Here is a 23545-nt window from a genome sequence, read left to right as displayed (position 1 = left end):
TGCGGCTCTGTAAATAAGACAAGGCCAGTTGATAACTGATGATTTTTGAGCCAATAGCAATGAAACCGAAAGCAATCCCACACTTGCCACTGTTGTCATTTCTTATATTCAAAACCTAATATCATTAATGTGGAAACTATTAGAGAGAAGAGCAGAGGTAAGGTTTTGCGGCTCTGTAAATAAGACAAGACCAGTTGATAACTGATGATTTTTGAACCAATAGCAATGAAACCGAAAGCAATCCCACACTTGCCACTGTTGTCATTTCTTATATTCAAAACATCACTGACAACATATCAAAAGTTCTAAAGAAATATAACGTCAAATGCAGATTTACCACTTGTCCAAAAGTCTCTCAACATCAACAACATTTGAGATGCCAGGAGTTTGCAGCATTCCGTGCATATGCGGCGTAGAATCCGTCACAGAGAGCGGACGAAAATATCAACTGGGCTCAAAGCACATAAAAGAGACTTAAGACTACGACAAAAAAACTCATCAGCAGTTGTCGAACACAACCACAAAATCGGGCATAAAATTTTGTTCGATAAAACTAAAACTCTTCCATGTAATTAGTTAGCATTTTAATTCTGGGTTGAGATAGTTTTACGACTCTTTAATCAATAGAATTGATAACCGATGATTTTTCAGCCGGAAGGTGATAATTTTATTGCGTCTCTGGTCTTTACCTGTCACCAATATGGAAATCAGAGATCCGAGACGGTGTTTATGCCCCTCATTTAGCTCCGCTCAAACAATATAAGGGGTGTTTTTTTTTATGTATAGAACTTTAAGTTGCAATAAAACAACGATGGAGTATTTGATTGACATGAATTTTATTTATCCGAAAGATAATCTTGTGGCATTACATTTTAAATAAGATTTCTGGCATAAGACCGCCACGGCTGGCGCGGATGTAGTCCAATCTGGACGTCCAATTTTCGATGACTTTTTCCAACATTTGTGGCCGTATATCAGCAACAACACGGCGAATGTTGTCTTCCAAATGGTCAAGCGTTTGTGGCTTATCCGCATAGACCAATGACTTTACATAGCCCCACAGAAAGTAGTCTAGCGGTGTGAAATCACAAGATCTTGGAGGCCAATTCACAGGTTCAAAACGTGAAATTAGGCGGTCACCAAACGTGTCTTTCAATAAATCGATTGTGGCACGAGCTGTGTGACATGTTGCGCCGTCTTGTCGAAAGCACATCACCTGGACATCATGGTTATTCAATTCAGGAATGAAAGAGTTAGTAATCGTAGCTCTATACCGATCACCATTGACTGTAACGTTCTGTGCATCATCGTTTTTGAAGAAGTACGGACCAATGATTCCACCATCCCATAAAGCGCACCAAACAGTCAGTTTTTCTGGATGTAACGGTGTTTTGACATACACTTGAGGATTAACCTCGCTCCAAATGCGGCAGTTTTGTTTGTTGACGTAACCATTTAACCAGAAGTGCACATCATCGCTAAACAAAATTCGCTTATGAAAATCGGGAACAAAGGCAATCTCGTTATGGGCCCATTCGACGAATCTACGCCTTACTTGATGATCGTTTGGCTTCAATTCTTGCACGAGTTGGATTTCGTAAGCACGGAAACCAAGATCCTTCCGCAAAATCTTCCATAAAGTGGATGAACACAGATTCGATTCCTGTGCTCCATGGCAGATGAACTCATTCGGTTCTTCCTCAATGCTACGCTCTACAGCAGCAACAGCTTCTTCTGTACGCACCGTACGGCGTCTCTGGGGATGCGAGTTATCAATAAGAGTAAACGTGGTGAGAAAACGTTCCAGGGTTAATCGAATTAACCGCTCTGATGGACGATTTTGTCGACGATAAAATGGACGTAGTGCGCGATACGTATTCCGCACAGAACCATTATTTTCGAAATAAAATTGCACTATTTGCAAGCGTTGTTCAGGAATGATTCTATTCATGATGAATTGCCACACCAAACTGAGAATAAATCACTTGACAGCTGTTAAATCGGTCGCCATCTTGTACAGTAACGCCAGCTTAAAGTTCTATACATCGAAAAACACCCATTATAAGCAGGTACAGAGTAAAACGCGAACTAGTTTCAATCAAGCTCCGAAGAAGTCAACTGGATGATTGTCGAAACGTTAGCAAGTTCGAGTCAACAAAAACCGACGCAGGAGGATCCAAGTAATATACGGGTGTATCCAACAAAAAATTAAAAAAATAATTTATGTTTTCCCAACTTATACAATTCTTAACTTTTCAATTAGCAAAAACGGTATATTATTCTATGGCTAGGTTTTTAATATTATTTTTAATTATTTTATTTTTAATATTATTTAAACCTAAGATGTATTCCATCATTCCACTATTCTATTAGAATTATATAAAAAATAAATAAAAGACAACTAAAAAAGATCAATCAATCAATCAATAGTAGTGTTGAGAGACTGCCGGTGATATGACAATTTGAAAATTGCGACGCCGCTGCACGCACTGAAAAAGGTACTTAGGCAACGAGGTCAATTTTCTGTCTGTGCGCAGTAGTTGTTGGAGCATAGAATTTTAAAAAAATTATTGATAGAAGATGCACGACAATTATCTACGCCGGGATCTTGCGCTAATACCCAAAATCCCATTTCGTCGAGTTGCAACAAGTTGATAATCCCGTATCGAGTTTACGCGAGATCCTAGCGAATCTAATTAACAGAGGGGAGGGGTACTGACGTCATCGTCGCCGAGCAACCTAACAGCCCCCTCCCTCCACGCCGCACGCGCCATTGCGAAAAAATCCCCGGGTCCGCATCAATTTTAATTAGGGGTGGGATAGAATTACTTTTTCGTCTGACAATAATTGCTTTCCGTAACCGCGACAAAGTTTACCCCCGCAAATTAGACGTGATTCGTCCCCGGCCGCGAAACAATAGCCCCCCCGTCCTCTCCAAAAATACGATAACGGTCCCGGCTTTTTGCTTCACGATCGCGCCGACCGAGAAATTGTCAATTTGCGTCGCGGGAAGATCGGAGATTTTTTATCCCGCTCCTGATGGGATGAGAAAATGTGTTACCCGGGAAAGGCAGTTTGTTCACGTGTTCAGCTTAATAGATTCATTTGAAAGTGAAGTTTCGGTTAGCTTTGTAATTTGTAAATTTTAAATTACGTACAGAGTGGGCCAAACTCCCTTTTGGAACATGCTAACGTTTCGCGAATCATCCTCTTGTCTTCTTCAGAGCTTGACTGAAACTGGCCCTTATTCTATGTACATATGGTTTGAAGGGCGGCGGTGCTAAATGAGGGGCGTAAACATCATCTTAGATGACTGTTGTTGAAGTTTCTTTCAAAAATTAACAAGCCTTTGTGGTGAGGACATCAAGCGCAAAAACAAAAAAGTTGTAAGATCACCGAAACTGGTAAGATTACTCTGTACACTGACCTTTTTGTTACGTTGTAGAGACCAAAACGGTCTCCCCAATTTTCTTAAAATATCCCGTCATGTCAAAACCTCATCCGCTTATAAAATCCTTAGAAAATCTAGTTTCGCTTTACTTCGAGAAAGGAAATAGACCAAATCAATAAGGCTCTTCTGTATCTACATCTTAAAATTGCTTCCGCCTTCTCCCCATCCGAGTTCGATACCTTTTCATGATTCATGACAAAGCTTTAAATATTCGTTTATCTTCTACCCAAAATCGCATTCAGAAATTTGAAAACACTAGGGAAACCATCAAACTTTTCTCAACTACCAAACCTTGTGATAAAACTAGCACGGCACCAAAGCTCTCGACACCTTCCATCTAAAACCACAATTATGGAAACGCTGCGTGATGGAAAATGCAAATCTGAAGTTCAAAAATTCAAATTTCTTAATGACCCAAATTTCTTTTTTAACCATTTAGCGTCCTTTAGAGATACCTCAGTTTTGTTTGCAGTATTAATTGCTCTGTGAAATAATGTGTTGTGAGTTTTAGAACCTTCAAAAAATGCTGCATATTTCTGTAGTGTATGTTTTACATATATTTATGATATTCAGTGAAAAAGAGTTTTTATGCCGCTCAGTTAAGTATACATTGAAAATTAAAGTCTAAATGCGGCAGCATTGTTGTATAGCAGAGTAGAACTTTTTTGCGACTATTTGCGACTGCTAGATATTAACACCATCTTCTTGCCTAGTTTTTTTTTTTCGAAAAAATCAAAAAACTTTTGCCACCACGCGCCCCTTCCCGTTCTACATCAATTTGTATTTTTACAGACAAATCCGCGACGATTAGGCGTATCGACCTATTCGAAATTTTAAAATCAAAGGGCCCTTTATACCCTAGAAAACGTGACAGCCAACAAATACTTTTTGGGTGAGAATCTTTTAGCCCAAGATAAGAATTTGGTTCTCAAGATTATTGATAATTTAAAAAAAAAACCGCATGAAAAGTGGAACAAATCGAAACGTTATTTAACAAAGTTCAAGCGTATACATGCAAAATGCCTTTTGGAAGAAATTTTAAAATCAGGACCAAGACCACCAAAAAGGTTTCAAAAAATTGTTTCCCACTTATGATAACATTTTAGTGGCCAAAAAACAATGCTAATCAGTTGAAGTTCCTTTGCAATCATTATTAGATCATACTATATCTCGTGTAGTTAAGGAAACAGAAAATAAATAAATTAAGGGAAGAAGTAGGTTTTCTAGACGATATTCCCAAAGCGGGGTTCGGTAATACGAATGATGGGAATACGGCTAGGAGATTTTTTTCGGACCCTGCTATTTCATCCAGAATTACTGGTGTAGACCAAAACTTAATTTATGGATGTGGTATTTTATTAAAAACTTTAAATTCCGGTTATCAAGTATGTGAGCCTATATGAATGGTATCCAATGCTCCCTACAGTGCATAGTAAAGAGGTTATCGATAACTTTTTATTACCGATAGGACAGCGGGGAGAGGATGCCCGGGAATTGAGGCACAAAGAGGTTAAGTACTATATGGAGCATAATACTAGGAAGATATCTAGAAATGATTGCAACAAAGACTTATTTAATATTCTTTTAGTCTCTTCAGACCCTCTTGTATCTAGTCTGAGGGTTGTACCACCAAAAAAAGAAAGTGTTTTTAGTACAGAAGTTATCAATCTTCTAGCAGAACCTGAATTTAATTAGATATATTATAGTTAGGTAATATTGATTTATTATAATTAAATACTGTATAAATGTATAACATTAACTTTTACAGTGGCTTTGTTTCTTTTTTTATGTCAAAAAATGAACTGAAGTGTAAAGTTATTCAGGTGATAAAATTAAATGAACATTTATTGTTTTTTTTTATTAAACTCGGTAGATAAAAAAAATGTACCTACCTACCTTATATACACAGAATATGTTTAGATTTTACATAGTGATAAAATTTAATAATTCTAGAATCACGATTCGTATCAGCTTTGTTGGTTAAATTTATCTTAACAGGTACAGTAGTGGTAAAAAATGGGACACTAGTTGGTCATATTGTAATTATAATTATTACAAAAAAATAAATATATAAATCAACTTTTGCAACAACTTTTATGTACATTTCAAAAATCATACAAAAATCATCGGTTATCAACTCTCTTGTTTACAAAGCTGTAAAACTATCTCAGCCCGAGTCACTGAGCCCAGGATTAAAACTCCTTATCTCTAATAATTTCTACGGAAAAGATGTTAAGCATTCCATTACAAAATATACTTCACCACAACCTTCCAATAGCAATGAGGCCGGAAGCAATACCACACTTGCCACTGTTGTGTCCTTCCTTACATTGAAAACATCACTGACCACATATGAAAAGTTTTAAAGAAATATGACGTCAAAACCAGATATACCACTTCTCCAAAAATCTCTCAATATCTTCGATACGCCAAAAACAAAATTCAGGAGGAATCCAGAAGTTTTGTAAATAGTACACCAGTGAGTTTTTTTATGAAATTATAAGGTTGTTCCGAAAGTCATTTCGTTTTTTCCCGTCAGAGGACTTAATTACGTTTTTTCGAAACCAACTTCATACTTAAGCCGCATAACCATTATATGTCTTGTGAGCTGCTATTGCAAGGCTTGTGTGTGAAAAAGTTCTATTAATTCTACGCAGTAGTTTTTGGTTGGTGCCCTTTTAAATATGGAGAGCAATAAGCAGCATTTTCGTCATATTTTACTTTTTTACTTCAGAAAAGGTAAAAATTCTGTCCAAGCGAGAAAAACATTGAAGGATGTGTATGGAGAAGGCGTGTTAACAGTACGCCAGTGCCAGAACTGGTTTGCAAAATTTCGATCAGGCAATTTTGATGTCGAAGATGCACCACGGTCTGGAAGGCCGGTCGAAGCTGACAAAGATGCACACGAGAGATCGGTGAGAGATTAAATTTGTCGAATTCGACTGTTTATGGCCATTTGAAAGGCATGGGCTTAACCTCAAAGCTCGATGTGTGGGTGCCCCATGTCCTTACGTAGGGAAATTTGTGTCGTCGCGTTGACGTGTGTGATTCGCTCCTCAAACGTCAAGAAAATGATCCATTTTTGAAGCGAATTATTACTGGGAACGAAAAATGGGTTGTATACAACAATGGTAAACGCAAGAGGTCATGGAGCAGAAAATATGGACCGGCTCAAAGCGTGTCAAAAGCCAACAATCACCAAAAAAAGGTGATGCTCTCCGTTTGGTGGGATGTCAAAGGAATCGTTTTTTTTGAGCTTTTGCCGGACAATACAACGATTAATTCAGAAGTCTATTGTCATCAGCTGGACAAATTGAATGATTCACTTAAAGAGAAGAGTCCCGAATTAATCAACAGGAAGGGTGTAGTGTTCCACCAGGATAATGCGAGACCTCACATAAGTTTGGTTACTCGCCAAAAACTTTTACAGCTTGAATGGGACGTACTGCAACATCCACCATATTCTCCAGATCTGGCGCCTTCCGACTACTATTTGTTCCGGTCCCTGCAAAATTTTTTGGATAGCAAAACCTTTACCTCAAATGAAGATGTCAAAAACCACCTGAACCAGTTTTTTGCCAGCAAGGACCAAAACTTTTATGAGAGGGGAATTATGTTACTGCCAGAAAGATGGCAAAAGGTGTTGGACCAGAATGGCCAATATATAATTTAATAAAATATTTATTCATAATATGAAAACTGTCTTTCATGTTCCCCAAAAAAACGAAATGACTTTCCGAACAACCCAATAGTTGGGAAATTTTAGAAGTGCCCAATTCGGTCCACCTTATACATTTGATGTTGTCCCGGGAAATAAATAGGTTAACGAATTGTAAAAAGTGAAAATCGATAAAGAAAATACGCCCGATTTAAATCAAATCGAGTGGTGTGCGTCGGAATCTGTTTGACCGACCAAGAACGCCATCGCGTAATTCGAGCCAATCTAAACAATCGAGCATCGGTGATCGAAAACGGCGGTAATTAAAATGACGCCCGGGCCTTGTCGGTGATCGAGAGTACGAACGGACATTAATCGTTTGTTTATTGGAAAACGCGCGTATTGCCAGACGAATTGTAATTGATCGATTGACTTTAAGTAATGACGTTAAATTGACGAAAATACAGTCGTCCAAATCTGAGCGTAGCAAAACAGTTTTTCTACGTGCATTTGAAATTTAAACATTGTGTCACAGAAATAAACTGCGATTTAATATTTTCTAAGTGCTGCATTTTAAGCTTCAGTAGGAAAAGGAATACGACACCTTTGATTACAAAATGGAAGATTACGTCTAACACGCAAGCTTAATTATCGTTCCAAAGATATTTAATAACGAATACACTAACTAAACTAACCAAAACTGTAGAGGCTATAAAGATTTAAACTGTATTAAAACTATAAAAGCAGTTTACAGTATGTTAACCTAATAAGACTCCGTCGAAAGAGTTCAGAATATATATTTGAGACATCTGTTTATAGAAATACTGGAGTATACGACCTTGGTAGAATAACAGCTGAATTAATACGAAGATAGAAGCTGCCAAGTTTCATACGTAATAGAGGAAGAACTGTTGACACTTTGTGTGTCGAATAAAAAATAAACCTAGAAATAGACAATTTGTTTTTAAAAAGGACCGCGGAAGAAGCATTTAATGGAAAAACAACCATTTTCATCTATTTCATTGTCTATATAACATTTCCTTTTCACTCTCTCAAAAGATTAATTTCTTCGTCAAACGAGTTGAATTTTGAAAAAATCAATTAGTTATTAATTTAACTGGTCTTGTTAATGAAATATTAATTTTTAACTGTTATAAAAAAAAGGGAAAGAAAATAACTTTCACCGTGTATATCATCTAGTAACGAAATTAATTAAGTTAAGTGTCGACCCGCGGGGGCCATAGAGTCACCATTAAAGCCGCACGTTCATTTACCGGCAGAGGAGGAATTATTACTGCCGCATTGTCTACGCGTATGCGACAAGTCACCCGATGTAACTGCATCGAAGCACGCTATGTTTATCAGTACAACGTTAGAGGGAAGTATGAGGAAAAATAGAGCTACTTGCCGCCTACATTTGTCGCACTGTATTTTTTCTATTCCGTCTTCGTAAAGTCTTTAACGAGAACATCACGCAAAGTACATACTTTTCAGATATTTCGAAGAAATAAGTATACTTTGACCAGAAATGTAGTGCTTTTACAACCGACCCCGTCATTAACTTTGCCTACTGTTTATTACTCGAAAACCGCAGGACCCTTTCCCGTAACCGTTCCAGGACCGTCCTAGCAATTTATCTACCTATACTAACAAGCAGGATATATGCATGTTTTCAATCTTTTCTATTTCACTTGTTTTTATTGCTGCTCCTACTTTCCCTTTTGAATTTCTTATAAAATTGGAAACATTCAAAACAATTTGTTTAGCATCCGAAGACAAATGGACCCGTTTTTTTATTTGCTGAAGTAGTTCGCCTTCTAAATTGTCACTAGGTTCGACTACCATTTCCACTTCGGCTGCAAATTCAGCGTTGTTTTCGCGAACAGTGAGGGAAAATTATGTTTTCTCGAGGATTTGTGCATTGGCGTACCCGAGTTTAAAGCCGATTGCTGTCCGCTTGGGGATATATATATATATATATATATATATATATATATATATATATATATATATATATATATATATATATATATATATATATATATATATATATATTCTCACGTATTGATTCACGGATGGAAAAATGTGATGACACTATATTCCGGGATATTATCCGTTTGCTCGTTGAACTCCGAGCAGCAATGGGATCATCTCTCTCACTTGTGATTGCCAACCTCTTCATGATTTACTTCGAAAAGAAAGCAATAGAGAAGGCAAATCTGAAGCCAAAACTATGACAAGATACGTTGATGACGTATTTGTTCTATGGCCTTTTGGCAAGGAGGAGCTTTTGAAATTCCTAGATCATCTGAATTCCATTCACCCAAGAATTCAATTTACAATAGAACTTGAAGAGGATAACAGTCTGCCCTTTTTAGATGTGCACATCACAAGGGCCGAAGATGGACACTTGGAACACACTGTCTATAGAAAACCAACACACACTAATAGATATCTGAACGCTAAATCTCATCACCACCCATCACAGATACAGGCAGTGGCAAATACATTAATTGCTCGGTCCTTCGGGCTCACAAACGAGAGGAACAGAGATAAAGAACTGAAGAAAATTAGTACCTGTCTTCGACAAAACGGATACCAAAGGCGCACCATCAGCAAGGCAATGAGTAAACAACAACAGCCGCAGCAGAGAGTGCAGGACGGGACCCAGCGAAGATCGATCGCTGTCTTGCCATACATCAAGGGGGTTACTGACAAAATCGGCCGAATATTACGGAAATACGAAATATCAACGGCATACAAACCTGACCATACCATCGGAGCAATACTAAGAAACCCAAAACAAAAAATTACTCTGGAAAACCAAGGAGTATACAGTGTAGCGTGCGGATCGTGCAGCCTGACGTATGTGGCACAGACCAACAGAAGGATTTCAGCCAGGCTCGAGGAACACCGTTTAGCCATAAGAAACAAACAAACAACATCTGCTTTGTTTCAGCACCAACATCAGACAGGCCATAAAATTGATTTCGGCACTTGCAAACAAATAGCTAATATTCCTGATTTTAGGACTAGGATTATACGAGAGGCCATCGAAATAGAAAAGTCCGGACACCTCAATACGAGAGACGACGCTATGCATTTATCCAACACGTTTAGAACGATAATCAAACAGCAGAGCGATGCGCAGCAGCCAACGGGGACATCGCAACTACGATCGGGCGAAATTAACAACGCGACAATTCAGGGGGCGGAGCCACCTCCCCCCACGCACAAGCAGCACCGTTACCATCTCCGGCGCAGAGTATAAATACCGCACGCACCGCCGATAACCTCCCAGTGTTCGAAGTGTTTTCGGAGCGCGAGCATTGAAGATGCCAAGTGAGATTTTGGCGCAACGTCTGCAGGATTCCAGTCGGATGCAGGATTTGCAGGATTCCAGTCGGAGTTCAACGAGCGAACGGATGATATCCCGGAATATAGTGTCATCATATACATATACATATATATATATATATATATATATATACATATATATATATATATATATATATATATATATATATATATATATATATATATATATATATATATATATATATATATATATATATATATATATATATATATATATATATATATATATATATATATATATATATATATATATATATATATATATATATATATATATATATATATATATATATATATATATATATATATATATATATATATATATATATATATATATATATATATATATATATATATATATATATATATATATATATATGTATCCAGTTCTAGTAAAAAACTTAAATGTAGTTCTTAAATATTTATATTCCTAAATAATTATATATTACACAAAGAAAAAAAAAACAGTTCCTATATATATTACCAAGTACAAGCTAAAGTTTACTTGATAACATTATTAATCGTATTATATTTAAGTGATAAATCTGGATCAGGAGCACGCTAACCAATTCAAATTGAATTGAATTGAAATTCTTTTTAAGGACACCCCGCTTATAATGTAATTCGCAAAGTAAATAAAACGGGTAGCAGTTTTAAGCAAATACGTACACTTCGTAGGCGCGTCTCGAATTTCAAACGAAATTTGCACCGAGTTCGACTTTGACACAGTTTGTCCGGAAAATAAACGCGTTCCTCCAGCCTCCAAGCCGCGTAAAAAAAAAACGCGAAAGCCCTTAGGCGTTTACAAAGCCCGACCCAAAAAGGTTTCACTTTAATAATTTAAATTATGAGAAGTTTCCTGTTCTGCAGACGCTCCCGATTAATTTCTGTTTACGCGCGTTTTATTTAAGTCGGAAATTTCATTCGCGTATAAGTAAAAACTGGTATTGTACGACCAAAAATATAGTGCATTTATTGCTTTGACGATTTAAGTGTTTTACAGTACCTTAACCGCAGACCTTCGCAGGACCGTGGTAAAACCCATCCCAATAGATGTTTATTCTGCATTATGAACAGCATTGATGCTGTGAGGTATTTTCGAATAAGAAGAAGCGTTTGTTTTAACATTTAACATGTATCGTTTTTAAGAGTTTAACCTAAATTGCAATATGTTCGTATATACGAGGGGGACCCATAAAAAACCGGAATTGAATTGCCGCGAGCAGAGCTTATATAGTACACAGTCATACTACATAGTCATGGTGCTACGGTTATTATCCAGAAAAGAGTTGCTGCCAAGTTTGTTCCTCGTGTTCTGACTGACATGCAAAAAGAAAATTGAGTTGAAACATGTCGTGCTTTGAATCAACAGAAACGAAGGAACAGTCCAACCAATGTGAGACGTCACTGTCTCCCCGTCCAAAAAAATGTCGTCAGGTCAAATCAAACATCAAAACGATGCTGATTTGCTTTTTCGACATCAACGGCGTAGTTCGTGCAGAGTTCGTTCCACCAGGTGAGACCGTTAATCAAGCTTTTTATCTGGAAGTTTTAAGAAGATTGCGCAACAGTATTCGACAAAAAAGGCCCGATTTGTGGCGGACAGGGGACTGGTTCTTTCACCACCATAATGCACCTGCATACACAGCTATTTCTGTTAAGCAGTTTTTGGCTAAAAATGGCATGGTTCCTCTGCCCCATGCACCTTACTCGCCTCATTTCGCTCCGTGTGACTTCTTCTTATTTCCACGTATGAAAAGGGACATGAAAGGACAGCGATTTGACAACATAGAAGAGGAACGAGGGATGAGCTGTCGGCTATAGCCAAAGATGGATATAAAAAATGTTTCGAACAGTGGAAGCACCGCTGTGACAAATGTATTAGTTGTAATGGAGAGTATTTTGAAGGAGATTTTTGCGTACCCCCTCGTGTTACGAAGGTATTTGACTGCGATCCTTCCAGTAAGTAGTTCAAAGAGTAAAGGGTAAGTACCTGTACTCTATTTATCTCACAGGTAAGTTTGAAAATAATCATTTTTGTCTTGTGTGCCTGTCGATTAACAACATTCTTCTTGTATTTTTGTGCCTTCTACATAGTTCTTCGATTTGTAAACAACAACAGTTTTTTTTAGGATTATAGATTATATTCGCGATAGATAAAGGTACTTCATAAGAATACCTCAGCAAATAAAAAAACAGATCTAGTTGTCTTCGGATGCTTAACAAATTGTTTTGAATGTTTACAATTTTAGAAAAAATTCAGAAGGGAAAGTAGGAGCAGCAATAAAAAGAAGATTGCTTTCGGAAAATCGTCGCTGGGCGGGGCAAGTTCATAGCGCCTAGCGCGAAGCAGCTTTTTCTTTTAAAAAGAAAGAGCTTCGCAGTTCCTTGTGGTAAAGGGACGCATCGTTTTTCTATCGTGCTCCTGCGGACCACTATGGAACTTTCTCGAAATCAATGTAATTTTATTGTGCATGCATCCTGTATGAAGCATCTTTCACATCTCAGCGAACTTCAAAGTTACGGCAAATTCAAATTTTTTTACAAATAATAGCGATTCCCAATTATATTTTTTCAAATATCTAGCGCACCCTGTATGATAGACGAAACTTGAAACTCTATCTCCATACTGTTTAAACCAAATTATCCCATGTTTTATAGTCTTTCATTTACCTATATATATATATATATATATATATATATATATATATATATATATATATATATATATATATATATATATATATATATATATATATATATATATATATATATATATATATATATAACTGAGCAACAATATCCATCAGTTGCCGTGGAACCGCATAGAATTATTAACATCATGGCGCACTGAGAAACACAAGGACATCACATCATATATATGGGGTTTGTTACAGCTCGCGCCGTTTTCCCTCTCTCAACCAGACTCTCCATTCATGTTTGTCATTCCAATCTCCGTCTTCCAACCCCCTTTCCTCCATGGCTTCATCTATTTCATCCCTCCACGATCTTCTGGGTCTTCCTCTCTTTCTACGTCCCATAGGGCTCCACTCTGTGATTTTCTTTATCCACCGTCTATCGTCACTTCGTCTGACATGACCATACCATTTAAGCTGTTTTTCTGCTATTGTAGTTAATAAGTCTTTTTCTACATTCATTTGCCTTTTGATTTCTGCGTTACGTATTCTATCCATGCGTGTTCGTTGGCAACACCTTCTCCAATATTCCATTTCGACGGCGGTTACTTTAGATTTGTTCTTTTTGTTCAATAGCCAGGTTTCTGCTCCGTATGTAATTATACTTTCTACTATTGTCTTAAATATTGTTGTTTTTGTTTTCTTTGTTAATTTCTTGTTCCATATAATGGAGTTCAGTTGTTTTATACATGTCCTACCCTGACCTAGTCTAGATTTGATTTCTTCTTCTGTTGATCCATCTTTTGTTATTATACACCCTAAGTATTTAAATTTGTCTGTTGCTTTTACGGTTGTGTTTTCATCTATTTCTAAATCTTCGATTTCCCCTTCTTTTGTTGTTAGATATTCTGTCTTTTCGAAGTTTATTTCCAAACCTACCTTCTCATATTCCTCTTTCAGCTTTCTGAGCATGTAACTCAAGTCGTCTTCATCCTGGGCTATGACCACCTGGTCGTCGGCAAAGCTTAGGGTGTATAAGTGGTCGTCGGGTACTGTGACTCCCATACCTTGACATTTTCTTTTCCATTGTGTTAGCGTCCTCTCAAGATAGATTTTAAACAACGTTGTTGATGTAGGGCATCCTTGTAGTAGGCCCTTTGATGTTGTGAATCGATTACCTACGGCTAATAATTTACCCACGAAAACGGCAATTTTCAGAATCTCTGTCTTTTTTTACGTATAATCGATACCCTGTACATAATCCAAAAAAAAGCCGCAAGTAAAACTTAAAATAGTTTTCGAGAAAATACCTCTTAAAAACCTTAAATTCAAGTTTTAGCTGTCTATACGGACTATATCGTTATGTAAAAGAAACTGACATATAATACACAGATTTTAAATTATTGCCAATTTTCAGTTTTTTTGAATTTGCGGCGCACCCTGTATATTTTTGAAAAATTGTCAAGAATAAAAGTTTATGGAGCCGTATCCTCTGCGTCTTCTGGTCCAAGAACTTTTTCGTCTCGTAAACGGTTTTTCAAAAACTTCTTTGTAGACCCTTGCACGCGGGATTTTTTATTTTGATGACGGGGTCGGTTGTACAAGCACTATAATTCTGGTCCATCTATAACGGTAATTAAATCTGTTGAATTTCTATTGGGCATAATTTTTCACGAATCACGAACGAAAACATTACAGTTTAATTAAATCAGCTATATATAATGGATGTATTCGAAACTCCTATACAAATAACAAAATTTAATTAAAAAAACAGTTTATCCCGTATACGCTTTTGCTCAGCTTCTTTGGAACAATAAACGGAGGAAACCATCGAGCTGCGAACCAAAGCGACCGGATTAAACCAATAGAGGAAAATCCTTCGTAACGTATCGAGAAACTGCGACCTTTGTCTCCCGGTTAGTGTCGAACCGACGACAATGCGTTACGGAAGAGGGTCGCGATAAGTCTGCATTTCCAACGACGTATAGGTGTAGTGTTTGTTTAAGCCCATGCATAATGGAACGGGTTACGATGTCTTTTCTATATTTAAGGTTAATTCTCCTCCGGGCGGCGGCGAGTAAAACAGAAGACGATCGCTTAGAGCGACAAGGAAAATCCATTTCCATAAACGTCGGGAGCAGTCGCGAAGAAAGGGAAAGCGAAACACAATCGATAAATGGGTCGCGCGAACCCACCGGCGGAAGAGAAACGTTTTTCTCCACCCGACGGGCATGTTTATTATTAAATTCTGATCCGTTCGGTCGGTATTCACGTTATTATCTTCTCGGGCCTCGCGTGCCGAGCGTTCCCGTCGACGGTCGCAGTAAAACAACAAACAGTAAATCCTAGGAAATGTCAACCAGCTCCATTTCCACGCGGGGTTTCCTTGCCGTATGACAGTAGATTTCATTGCATGTCTCGTTTTCATACGCAACTCGCAATGAGGTTCGATAAATTTCACATCTTAATCCATGTTAACCCAAGCATTAACGAAAAATTAGAAATTAGGCGGTCACCAAACGTGTCTTTCAATAAATCGATTGTGGCACGAGCTGTGTGACATATTGCTCCGTCTTGTTGAAACCACATCTCCTGGACATTCAATTCAGGAATGAAAGAGTTAGTAGTCATAGCTCTATACCGTTCACCATTGACTGTAACGTTCTGGCCATCATCGTTTTTGAAGAAGTACGGACCAATGATTCCACCGGCCCATAAAGCGCACCAAACAGTCAGTTTTTCTGGATGTAACGGTGTTTCGACATACACTTGAGGATTAGCTTCGCTCGAAATGCGGCAGTTTTGTTTGTTGACGCAGCCTTTCAACCAGAAGTGCGCTTTATCGCTAAACAAAATTCGCTTATGAAAATCGGGAACAACGACAATCTCGTTTTGGGCCCATTCGACGAATCTACAAGCGTTGTTCAGGCGTGAGTCTATTCATGATGAATTGCCAAACCAAACTGAGAATAAATCACTTGACAGCTGTTAAATTGGTAGCCATCTTGAACAGTAATGCGAACTTAAAGTTCTATACATCGAAAAAAAACACCCATTACTTTCTCAAAAGGGTGCTTCACCTTGTTGATCTGGCTGACCCCTGCTTTCCGGGACCTTGCATTTTGCATATTGGTCCCCAATGTATTGTCTGTATCATTATAGATTGACAGGTCTGAATGCCCTTGCTCAAAAGGGACGACGTCGTACCGCAGTTGCTAACGATATTGATATCCGCGGTTTAACAAGCTCTCTGATCCCTAATATGCTCAAAAAAATGTCATTTACAAGATGGCGGCTGACATTTGGCTAATTTGACAAAAAAAATGCCTTCTGAAAAAACTATAGTGAATGTTTTTAAACCGTTGCAATAAGTAATAAAAATAAAGACCTATGGGAGGAAGATTAATTATAAGGGTTATGTTGAGAAACAAAGATTCTTAATTGTCACACATTTCTTAGGAATCTGGAGGGTAGTTTAAATCTTGACCCTTCTCGCTACCTCCCTTATGATTGTAATAAAGATAATGCGATTCAATATGTAATATATATTTATTGTCACCAGAAAAACTAATATACATTTAAGTATTTCTAATTAAGGTAAACTTAAGGACTACTTACTGATTAGTCCTCCGAATTTAGTTATTACTAATTAAGGTAAGTTTAAGGACTACTAACTCATTATTATTCTGAATCGCTCTCACTTAACTCCGAAGCAATCTTAAAGTCATTATCTTCGATACAAGAAGTCTATTGAAAACATCTTCCATTGTTTTTACACGAGAAAACTTTCGAGAGAAATCTTCACGATACTTCCTTAGGTTTTTATTTCTGGCCTCTTGAGCCTCCTCGGATAATTGTCCAATTTATAATGGCGCATTTTCTACTACTCGTTTTCCTTGTATTAATACTTTATGCACATATTTTTGCTCGGTCCTGTTGACAGCTTGCAACTTCTGTCTGATTTTGCAAAATAGAGTAGAAAATGATGATTTTTTCAGATGAGATGAGATTTTTTACGTTACCCTTTTTAAGTAACTAAAAAATAAAATTTACATACCTGATGGAGTTGCCACGACAATGCCAAAATACTATGAAATAACTTGAGTCCACATTAATTCACTTTATGTGATAAAAAAATCACAATCTAAAAGGCTCTCCACTCTCAAAAAACACTAAATTACAACTAAAGTTAGGGCGGTAAAGCCAAATACGTAAGAACTTTCTCATTTTTATAAAACTTCTGGATTCCTCTTGCGTCGGATTTTGGTGACTCGAACTCAGGAATAATCAGGAATGAAATTTTATGTCCGGTTTCGTGATCGGCAAATGCTGACGAGTTTATTAAGTCTCTTTCGTGTTCTTTGAGCCTAGTTGATATTTTTCGTCCGGTCTTTCCAATGTAGTCTTTGCCGCATATGGAATGCTGTAAAATCCTGACATCTCAAACGGAATTTTGTCTTTGACGGATCGAAGATTTTGAGAGGTTCTTGAACAAGTGGTTGACGTTATATTTCTTTGGAAATTTTGATATTTGTTTTGAATATAACGACCGCAGTGGCAAGTGTGGAATTGCTTTCGGTTTCATTGCTATTGGAAGGTTGTGATGAAGTGTATTTTGTGATGGAACGCTTCAATGTGAAACTTCTTAGAGAGAAGACCAGAGGTTATGTTATGTTTTAATTCTGGGTTCAATGACTCGAACTGAGAGAGTTTTACGGCTCTGCAAACAAGAGAGTTGATAAACGATGATTTTTGGGCCAATAGCAATGAAAACCGAAAGCAATCCCACACTTGCCACTGTTGTCCGTCCTTAGATTAAAAACATCACTGACCACATATCAAAAGTTCTAAATAAATACAACGTGAAAACCAGATTTACCACTCTGTCCAAAAATCTCTAAATAAATTCAATCCGTCGAAGACAAAATTCCATTTGAGATGCCAGAAGTTTATAACATTACATGCATATGCGGCAAAAAACCACATTGGAGAGACCGGATCAAAGATCTTTTTACAAAACTTCTGGATTCCTCCTGCGTCGGTCGAAACCGGATATAAAATTTTGTTCAATAAAACTAATATTCTTGCACGTAATCAATTCTTCTACCGACTCAGGTCTCTACCTGTCACCAATATGGGAATCATTCATATAAAAGCAGGTACAGAGTAAAATGCGAGCCAGTTTCAGTTAGTTTCCCATTGTTGAGAGGTAGCTTGGACTCTCTACTACCTGACCCTTTCTTGAAATTCCCAGAATAGGAATTTTGTCTTTACCTATCAGGTGACTTAGACCACGGTGAAGCGTGACACCAGACGTTCTTCGTCACTTCTGTTTGGGTTTATTCTGAGGTCAGACGAAAACAAACGAACGACGGGCGGCGAATCAGAAGCGACAAAGGCGCCAAACGAAGTCGACAAAACAACACTTGTAATCGCGACAGGGCTGGTAAAGTCGGGTGCGTGTGCGGTGGTGATTGAGTAGCGGTCGGCGAAATTGAGTGCCCCCGGCGATTCGCCATCGATCCTCGACGATATTACGACCTTCGCCGGTTTTTCCGATCGGCCATAATCGGGATTACATGTGTTGGAGGTGTTGAAATTTATCGCGCGTGACGTCCCCTCTTTTTTTTTTGAAACGCGCGAGACCCGAAAATATGATGATGTATATATAGAACCGTGCGTTTCGGAAAGGTACTCGGGGAGGGCCGCATTTACACAAGGGATCCTATAAATTGTTGAGAGACGTCAAAATGGCAAAACCCTTTTATCCTTTTTCAGCTGTAGTATACCGGGTGCAACTCCTTCCCTCCCGCTGCCGCAAAACCATATATTTTTAAGTGTTCTTAAAACACAACAGAACAAAAGTGCTTTCGTAATATCGTCGCTACGCGGCTTCGTATTTTGTCCTAGAGGGACGCATCGTTTTTCTATCGTGCTCCTGCGGATCACTATGCACCCTGTATAAAGTGTCTTGCACGTCTCGCAGAATTTCAAAGATACCGCAAACTTTCTTAAATATCAATATTTGTACATCGAGTGCCGAAACCTGATACTTTCTCTCGACACAATTAACCCATTTTGTCCCAATGGTGCGTTAATACTGGAAATATTTTTGCACATCCATTTAGAAATTTTATTATTATCACTACTAAAGGACATAAAACCGAACAAATCGCTAATTTATGTGTAAAGGTTTTATATGTGAAACAAAACTTTGTTATTGCAAGTCTAGACAAGTCAGCGCGTGTAGAATAAGCATCCAACAATTAGCGTGTTCTTTAGTATTAGTTTGTGCCTTGTGCAGTGAACGTCACAGTTCGTAAAATATGGCATTTCCGAGGTATTTGACTCAAAAGGAATTAGAGGCGGCTATGGAGGAGATCGTGATTGATGAAGACAATAACAATGAAAGTCGTAAGTATTATTTGGATTTACGATAACATAAATCTACAAGAGTTTGGGGAACCAACTGATATAGTTGGAACTTTCCAGTTAGTTACATACACCGAATGATACAGCGGTCCTTCAACAGTCCTGTAATTCATCAACTACTGAACTTGAATGGGACTCATCAGATGATGAAACCCTGAAATTCAAACGACAGGCTTGCTTCTACTGTCAGATGGAAGAAAGGTCAGATTGAGTACACTCACACACCTATAACCGGTAAATTTAGATCATGTGAGAAACTAAAAAATAGGCTTTCTGGAAAAACTCCGCTTGAAATATGTTTTATGTTTTTTGATGACGAAGTTTTGATTTTAAAACTTACATTGCTTTGCGACTTTTAAAAACTGATAAAACTAAAATTGTTCATGCTAATAAAGCCGGAAGGAGATGTAGAATCTGCCAAAGCCGCACAATTTATGTTTGTAATAAGTGTAATGTGCATTTACAGACTTCATGCTGTGTAAAATATCACCAAAACTAAAACCGGGTGTTACCAGTGGCGCGGTCACGCACCATGAAATATTATGGGTTTTTTTTGTATCAAATCAGGTTCTATTCGGAAAACAATCTACTTTTAGTTGTTTTCTGTCGAATTTGAACTTTCTTTTGTATATTTACGTATACATTATATGTTTCATCTTATGTGCCAAGAAAACATTATTTAATGTTTTTTCCCAGTGGTTCGTTTACGCACCAGTATTTTTTTTGGATTTTTCGAGTTTTTTTTTTGACACATGTAATATATTCTTAAGTGCAACAAAATAAATAGTTTCAGAACAAGAAAGTATTTTTTTATGCTTGGGTTCAAAGGAAATGATTCCATCGTTGACAGTTGTTCATTTATCGCCAATAACTTTTAGATTTTCTGCCCATAATCGACATACCCTGTACATAATTCAACCAATATTCGTTATAGAGGTTCTAGCCCTGGGTCTCCCACTTTTCCTGGTATATGAATTTTTTCAATGGGGTGAACATTTTCTGAAAGCACGTAATAGTAAGCGATGTCATCGCGTCTAGATGAAGTGCGAGGAATAGCGATTTTCATGGATTTATTCAAATATCTCGAGTAGCCTATGTGAGAGACGAAAGGCGTTAATACAGAAATTGTAGCTCTTGACGTGGCCTATAATGTTGTTTCAACAAATTTAATATATTTTTTATGAATTTTGTTTTACGGCTAATAATTTACTTTGGAAGGGGACAATTTTCAGGGTCTTTAACATTTTTGCCCATAATTCAAAAACCCTGTGTATAATCGAAAAAACGCTTGAAATAAAAGTTATAGTTCTGGATCTTCCGCGTCTGTCTGTGTTAAAAGTTTGGGAGAAAATACTTTTTTTGCGGAAACCAAAAAAACCAAAATTTTGTTTTTAATTTTTAAGAAATATTTTGCATCTGGACATCTATTTATTTATAAAAGCTTAAGCTGGTATGTGCAAATTTAGGGCACCTATTACGTTTTTTTATTATTACACGGAATATCGCTAACACCCTGTATAATAGATTAAAACCTTAAATACAAAAGTTTTAGCTATTTATGCTATGTTGTCATGTAAAAGGAACCGACGTCTTAAATATATTCTTTTGGTTGTAACCTAATTTCATTAATAGGGGAACCCATTTTTCAGTTTTTTCGAATACATTCTTGAAAAATTGTGAAGAATAAGAGTTATTGGAGCCGAATCTTCTAAGTCTTTCCGTTCAAGATTTGTTTCGGTTTGGTAAACGGTTTTCGAGAAACGATTTTGTACTTGGACCCTTGCACACGCGGTTTTTTTTTTAAATACTTGTCGACCCCCCAGCCACCTCAATTCTACAGACGAGACACCGAGAATGGACAGACATTGAAAAAAAGATATAAGTTTCACCATCATCACATCATCACCATCAAAACATTATAGTTACTCTAGACTGTGGCAACTTACCCAGGTAAGCTCGGACGTCGTAACTCGTACCGATAGGTGCTCCGTTATATTCTTTGGCGGGTACCAGTTGCACGCTAGGTGGCGCTAGCGGAGTGATTTCCATCGTGAACGGATAGGAGTTAGGGCCCAGCCGTCGGATGAGAGCGTCCTGCAAGGAAAAAGTGACATCCGATTATCCTAATGGCATTCTACTTGAGAGATCCGTCCTGTTCGTTGGAGATTTCAACATGTCCGCGGTAAGTTGGCAATTAATTCCCAACGAATCGTTTTTAGAAGCAATTCAATCCGGGAACAAATTTTCAGAAATAATCGACACATTTTCATATCTCGGATTTATGCAATATAATCATTAATAATAATAATATTAATAGGACATTGGATTTAATTCTCTGCAACAGAGATGCTGTAACAAATTTACAAGAATCTGGTCTGTGTCTTGCGCTAAGCTCCTTAAACTTCTTGACAAAAGAATATATATTTTTAATAAAACTAATTTTGACGATTTAAATACCTACTTATCAGAAATAGACTGGAATTGGACTCTGATATGTAATCATGCGGATACAATGACAGATCAATCAACATAATAGACAAAATCGTTGAACAAAATGTACCAATTCGCGAGATTAAGTCTAATTTTCCTGTCTATATTAGTTTTAAAACAATAGGGTAAAGGAGACTAATTTGGACCACCTCTCAATTTTTGTTTTTATTCAGCACAATTTTAAGCAAATGTAAATATACCAGAATATTATACCAATTATATGTAATACCAAAAAGAAAACGCAATATTAAAAAATAAATTATAAATCATACATTTTCTGGAAAAATAAAATGTGTTTAAAGGTTGTGTCCTAAATTGGACTGAATATAAAAAACAATAATTATTTTTTACGCTAATTTTAAAACAGTTTACTTAAACGCAAATAGTACAAACATATCTTTGCACTTTCTGAGAGACCTTTGCACATTTGGCATCATGCCGCACTTTACATTTCAGGCAACGGATCATGTCTATGACAGTATTTCTTTCACACATGGCACAGTACCAAGACTCTTTATCCTCTTGAACTTTTAGGAGTGGATTTGTCAAACCTAAGTTTCTCTTGAATATCGTTTTCTTCTTTCTTCTAAATCGTTTTTGTAGGGAGAACTGGTTAATTATACTGCCTCTTGCTTTCTTGCCACTATTTTAGAAACTATTTCGTTGCATAGTGGCAAAAGAGAAATTTGTAAGATGGAAACATTGAAAGAAGAATTAGAGACTTCCGTTGTTCATGTCCATTTCTTCAGAAGAGCGAGTGGAATATCGTCTTCACTAGATGAGTCCATATTCCTGCCTTCAGCTTCAGAGAATAGTTGAAAATATAAAATATTTTTCGTTAAACGTCTGGCTGTCAGTTGACCATATTCCAGCACACCGAAAAACCTTAAAAAATGTTTCCTAAAGGAGGTCTCTCGAAACAAACTTATTGAGTTTCTCTGAATTTTTAACAAGGACAATTGACAATAAAGGAGAGGTTGACGTATTCGACACCGACTTTAGTGAGGCATTCGACATGATAGACCACCAAATATTGTCGACTAGGTTTGCAGAGGTCGGAGTTGGGGCCGAAAAGATTAGATTGTCTTAGTGATAGAAAAGGAAGAGTGACAGTCGATGGATATAAAGCGGAGTTTTTTGACATCACGTCCGGTGTACCACAGGTCAGTCATCTTGGCCCTTTGTTTTTTATAATATATAATAATTCAATACAAAAATGTTTTAAACGTTGTAAAATACTACTCTTCGTCGACGACTTGAATATATACACGAAGATAGAAATCTCCAAGAAGGCCTTCTGCGCTTGGAACAATACTGTCAAAATAATCATAATCAAATAGATTTTGAAAACCCCAAATCTCTTCTTACATTGTACTATGCGTTTGTTCATAGTAAACTTTCGTTGACTCTACTTACCTCTTATCAAAGATTAACCTACGAATACCAAGGCAGAACGCATGAGACAGAGATATAGACCAGTACCGAACCAACATAACTGCT

The 23545-nt window shown here is 37.2% G+C and overlaps 1 protein-coding gene across 2 annotated transcripts in view; it reads right to left on the bottom strand.

Moving 5' to 3' along the window:
* LOC132701903 (phosrestin-2-like) overlaps nt 1-23545 on the bottom strand; it is an 88123-nt gene that overhangs the window by 22062 nt on the left and 42516 nt on the right. For both annotated transcript variants that reach the window (XM_060670198.1, XM_060670199.1), the window contains exon 5: nt 21502-21649. In XM_060670198.1, coding sequence (XP_060526181.1) covers nt 21502-21649 — 148 coding nt within the window. The remainder of the gene's footprint in view (nt 1-21501; nt 21650-23545) is intronic.

The sequence above is a fragment of the Cylas formicarius genome, unplaced genomic scaffold (assembly GCF_029955315.1).
Source record: "Cylas formicarius isolate icCylForm1 unplaced genomic scaffold, icCylForm1.1 PGA_scaffold_5__7_contigs__length_24384050, whole genome shotgun sequence".
NCBI lineage: Eukaryota > Metazoa > Arthropoda > Insecta > Coleoptera > Brentidae > Cylas > Cylas formicarius.
Note: the sequence above shows the minus strand (reverse complement) of the source record. Positions and strands in the feature narration are given on the sequence as shown.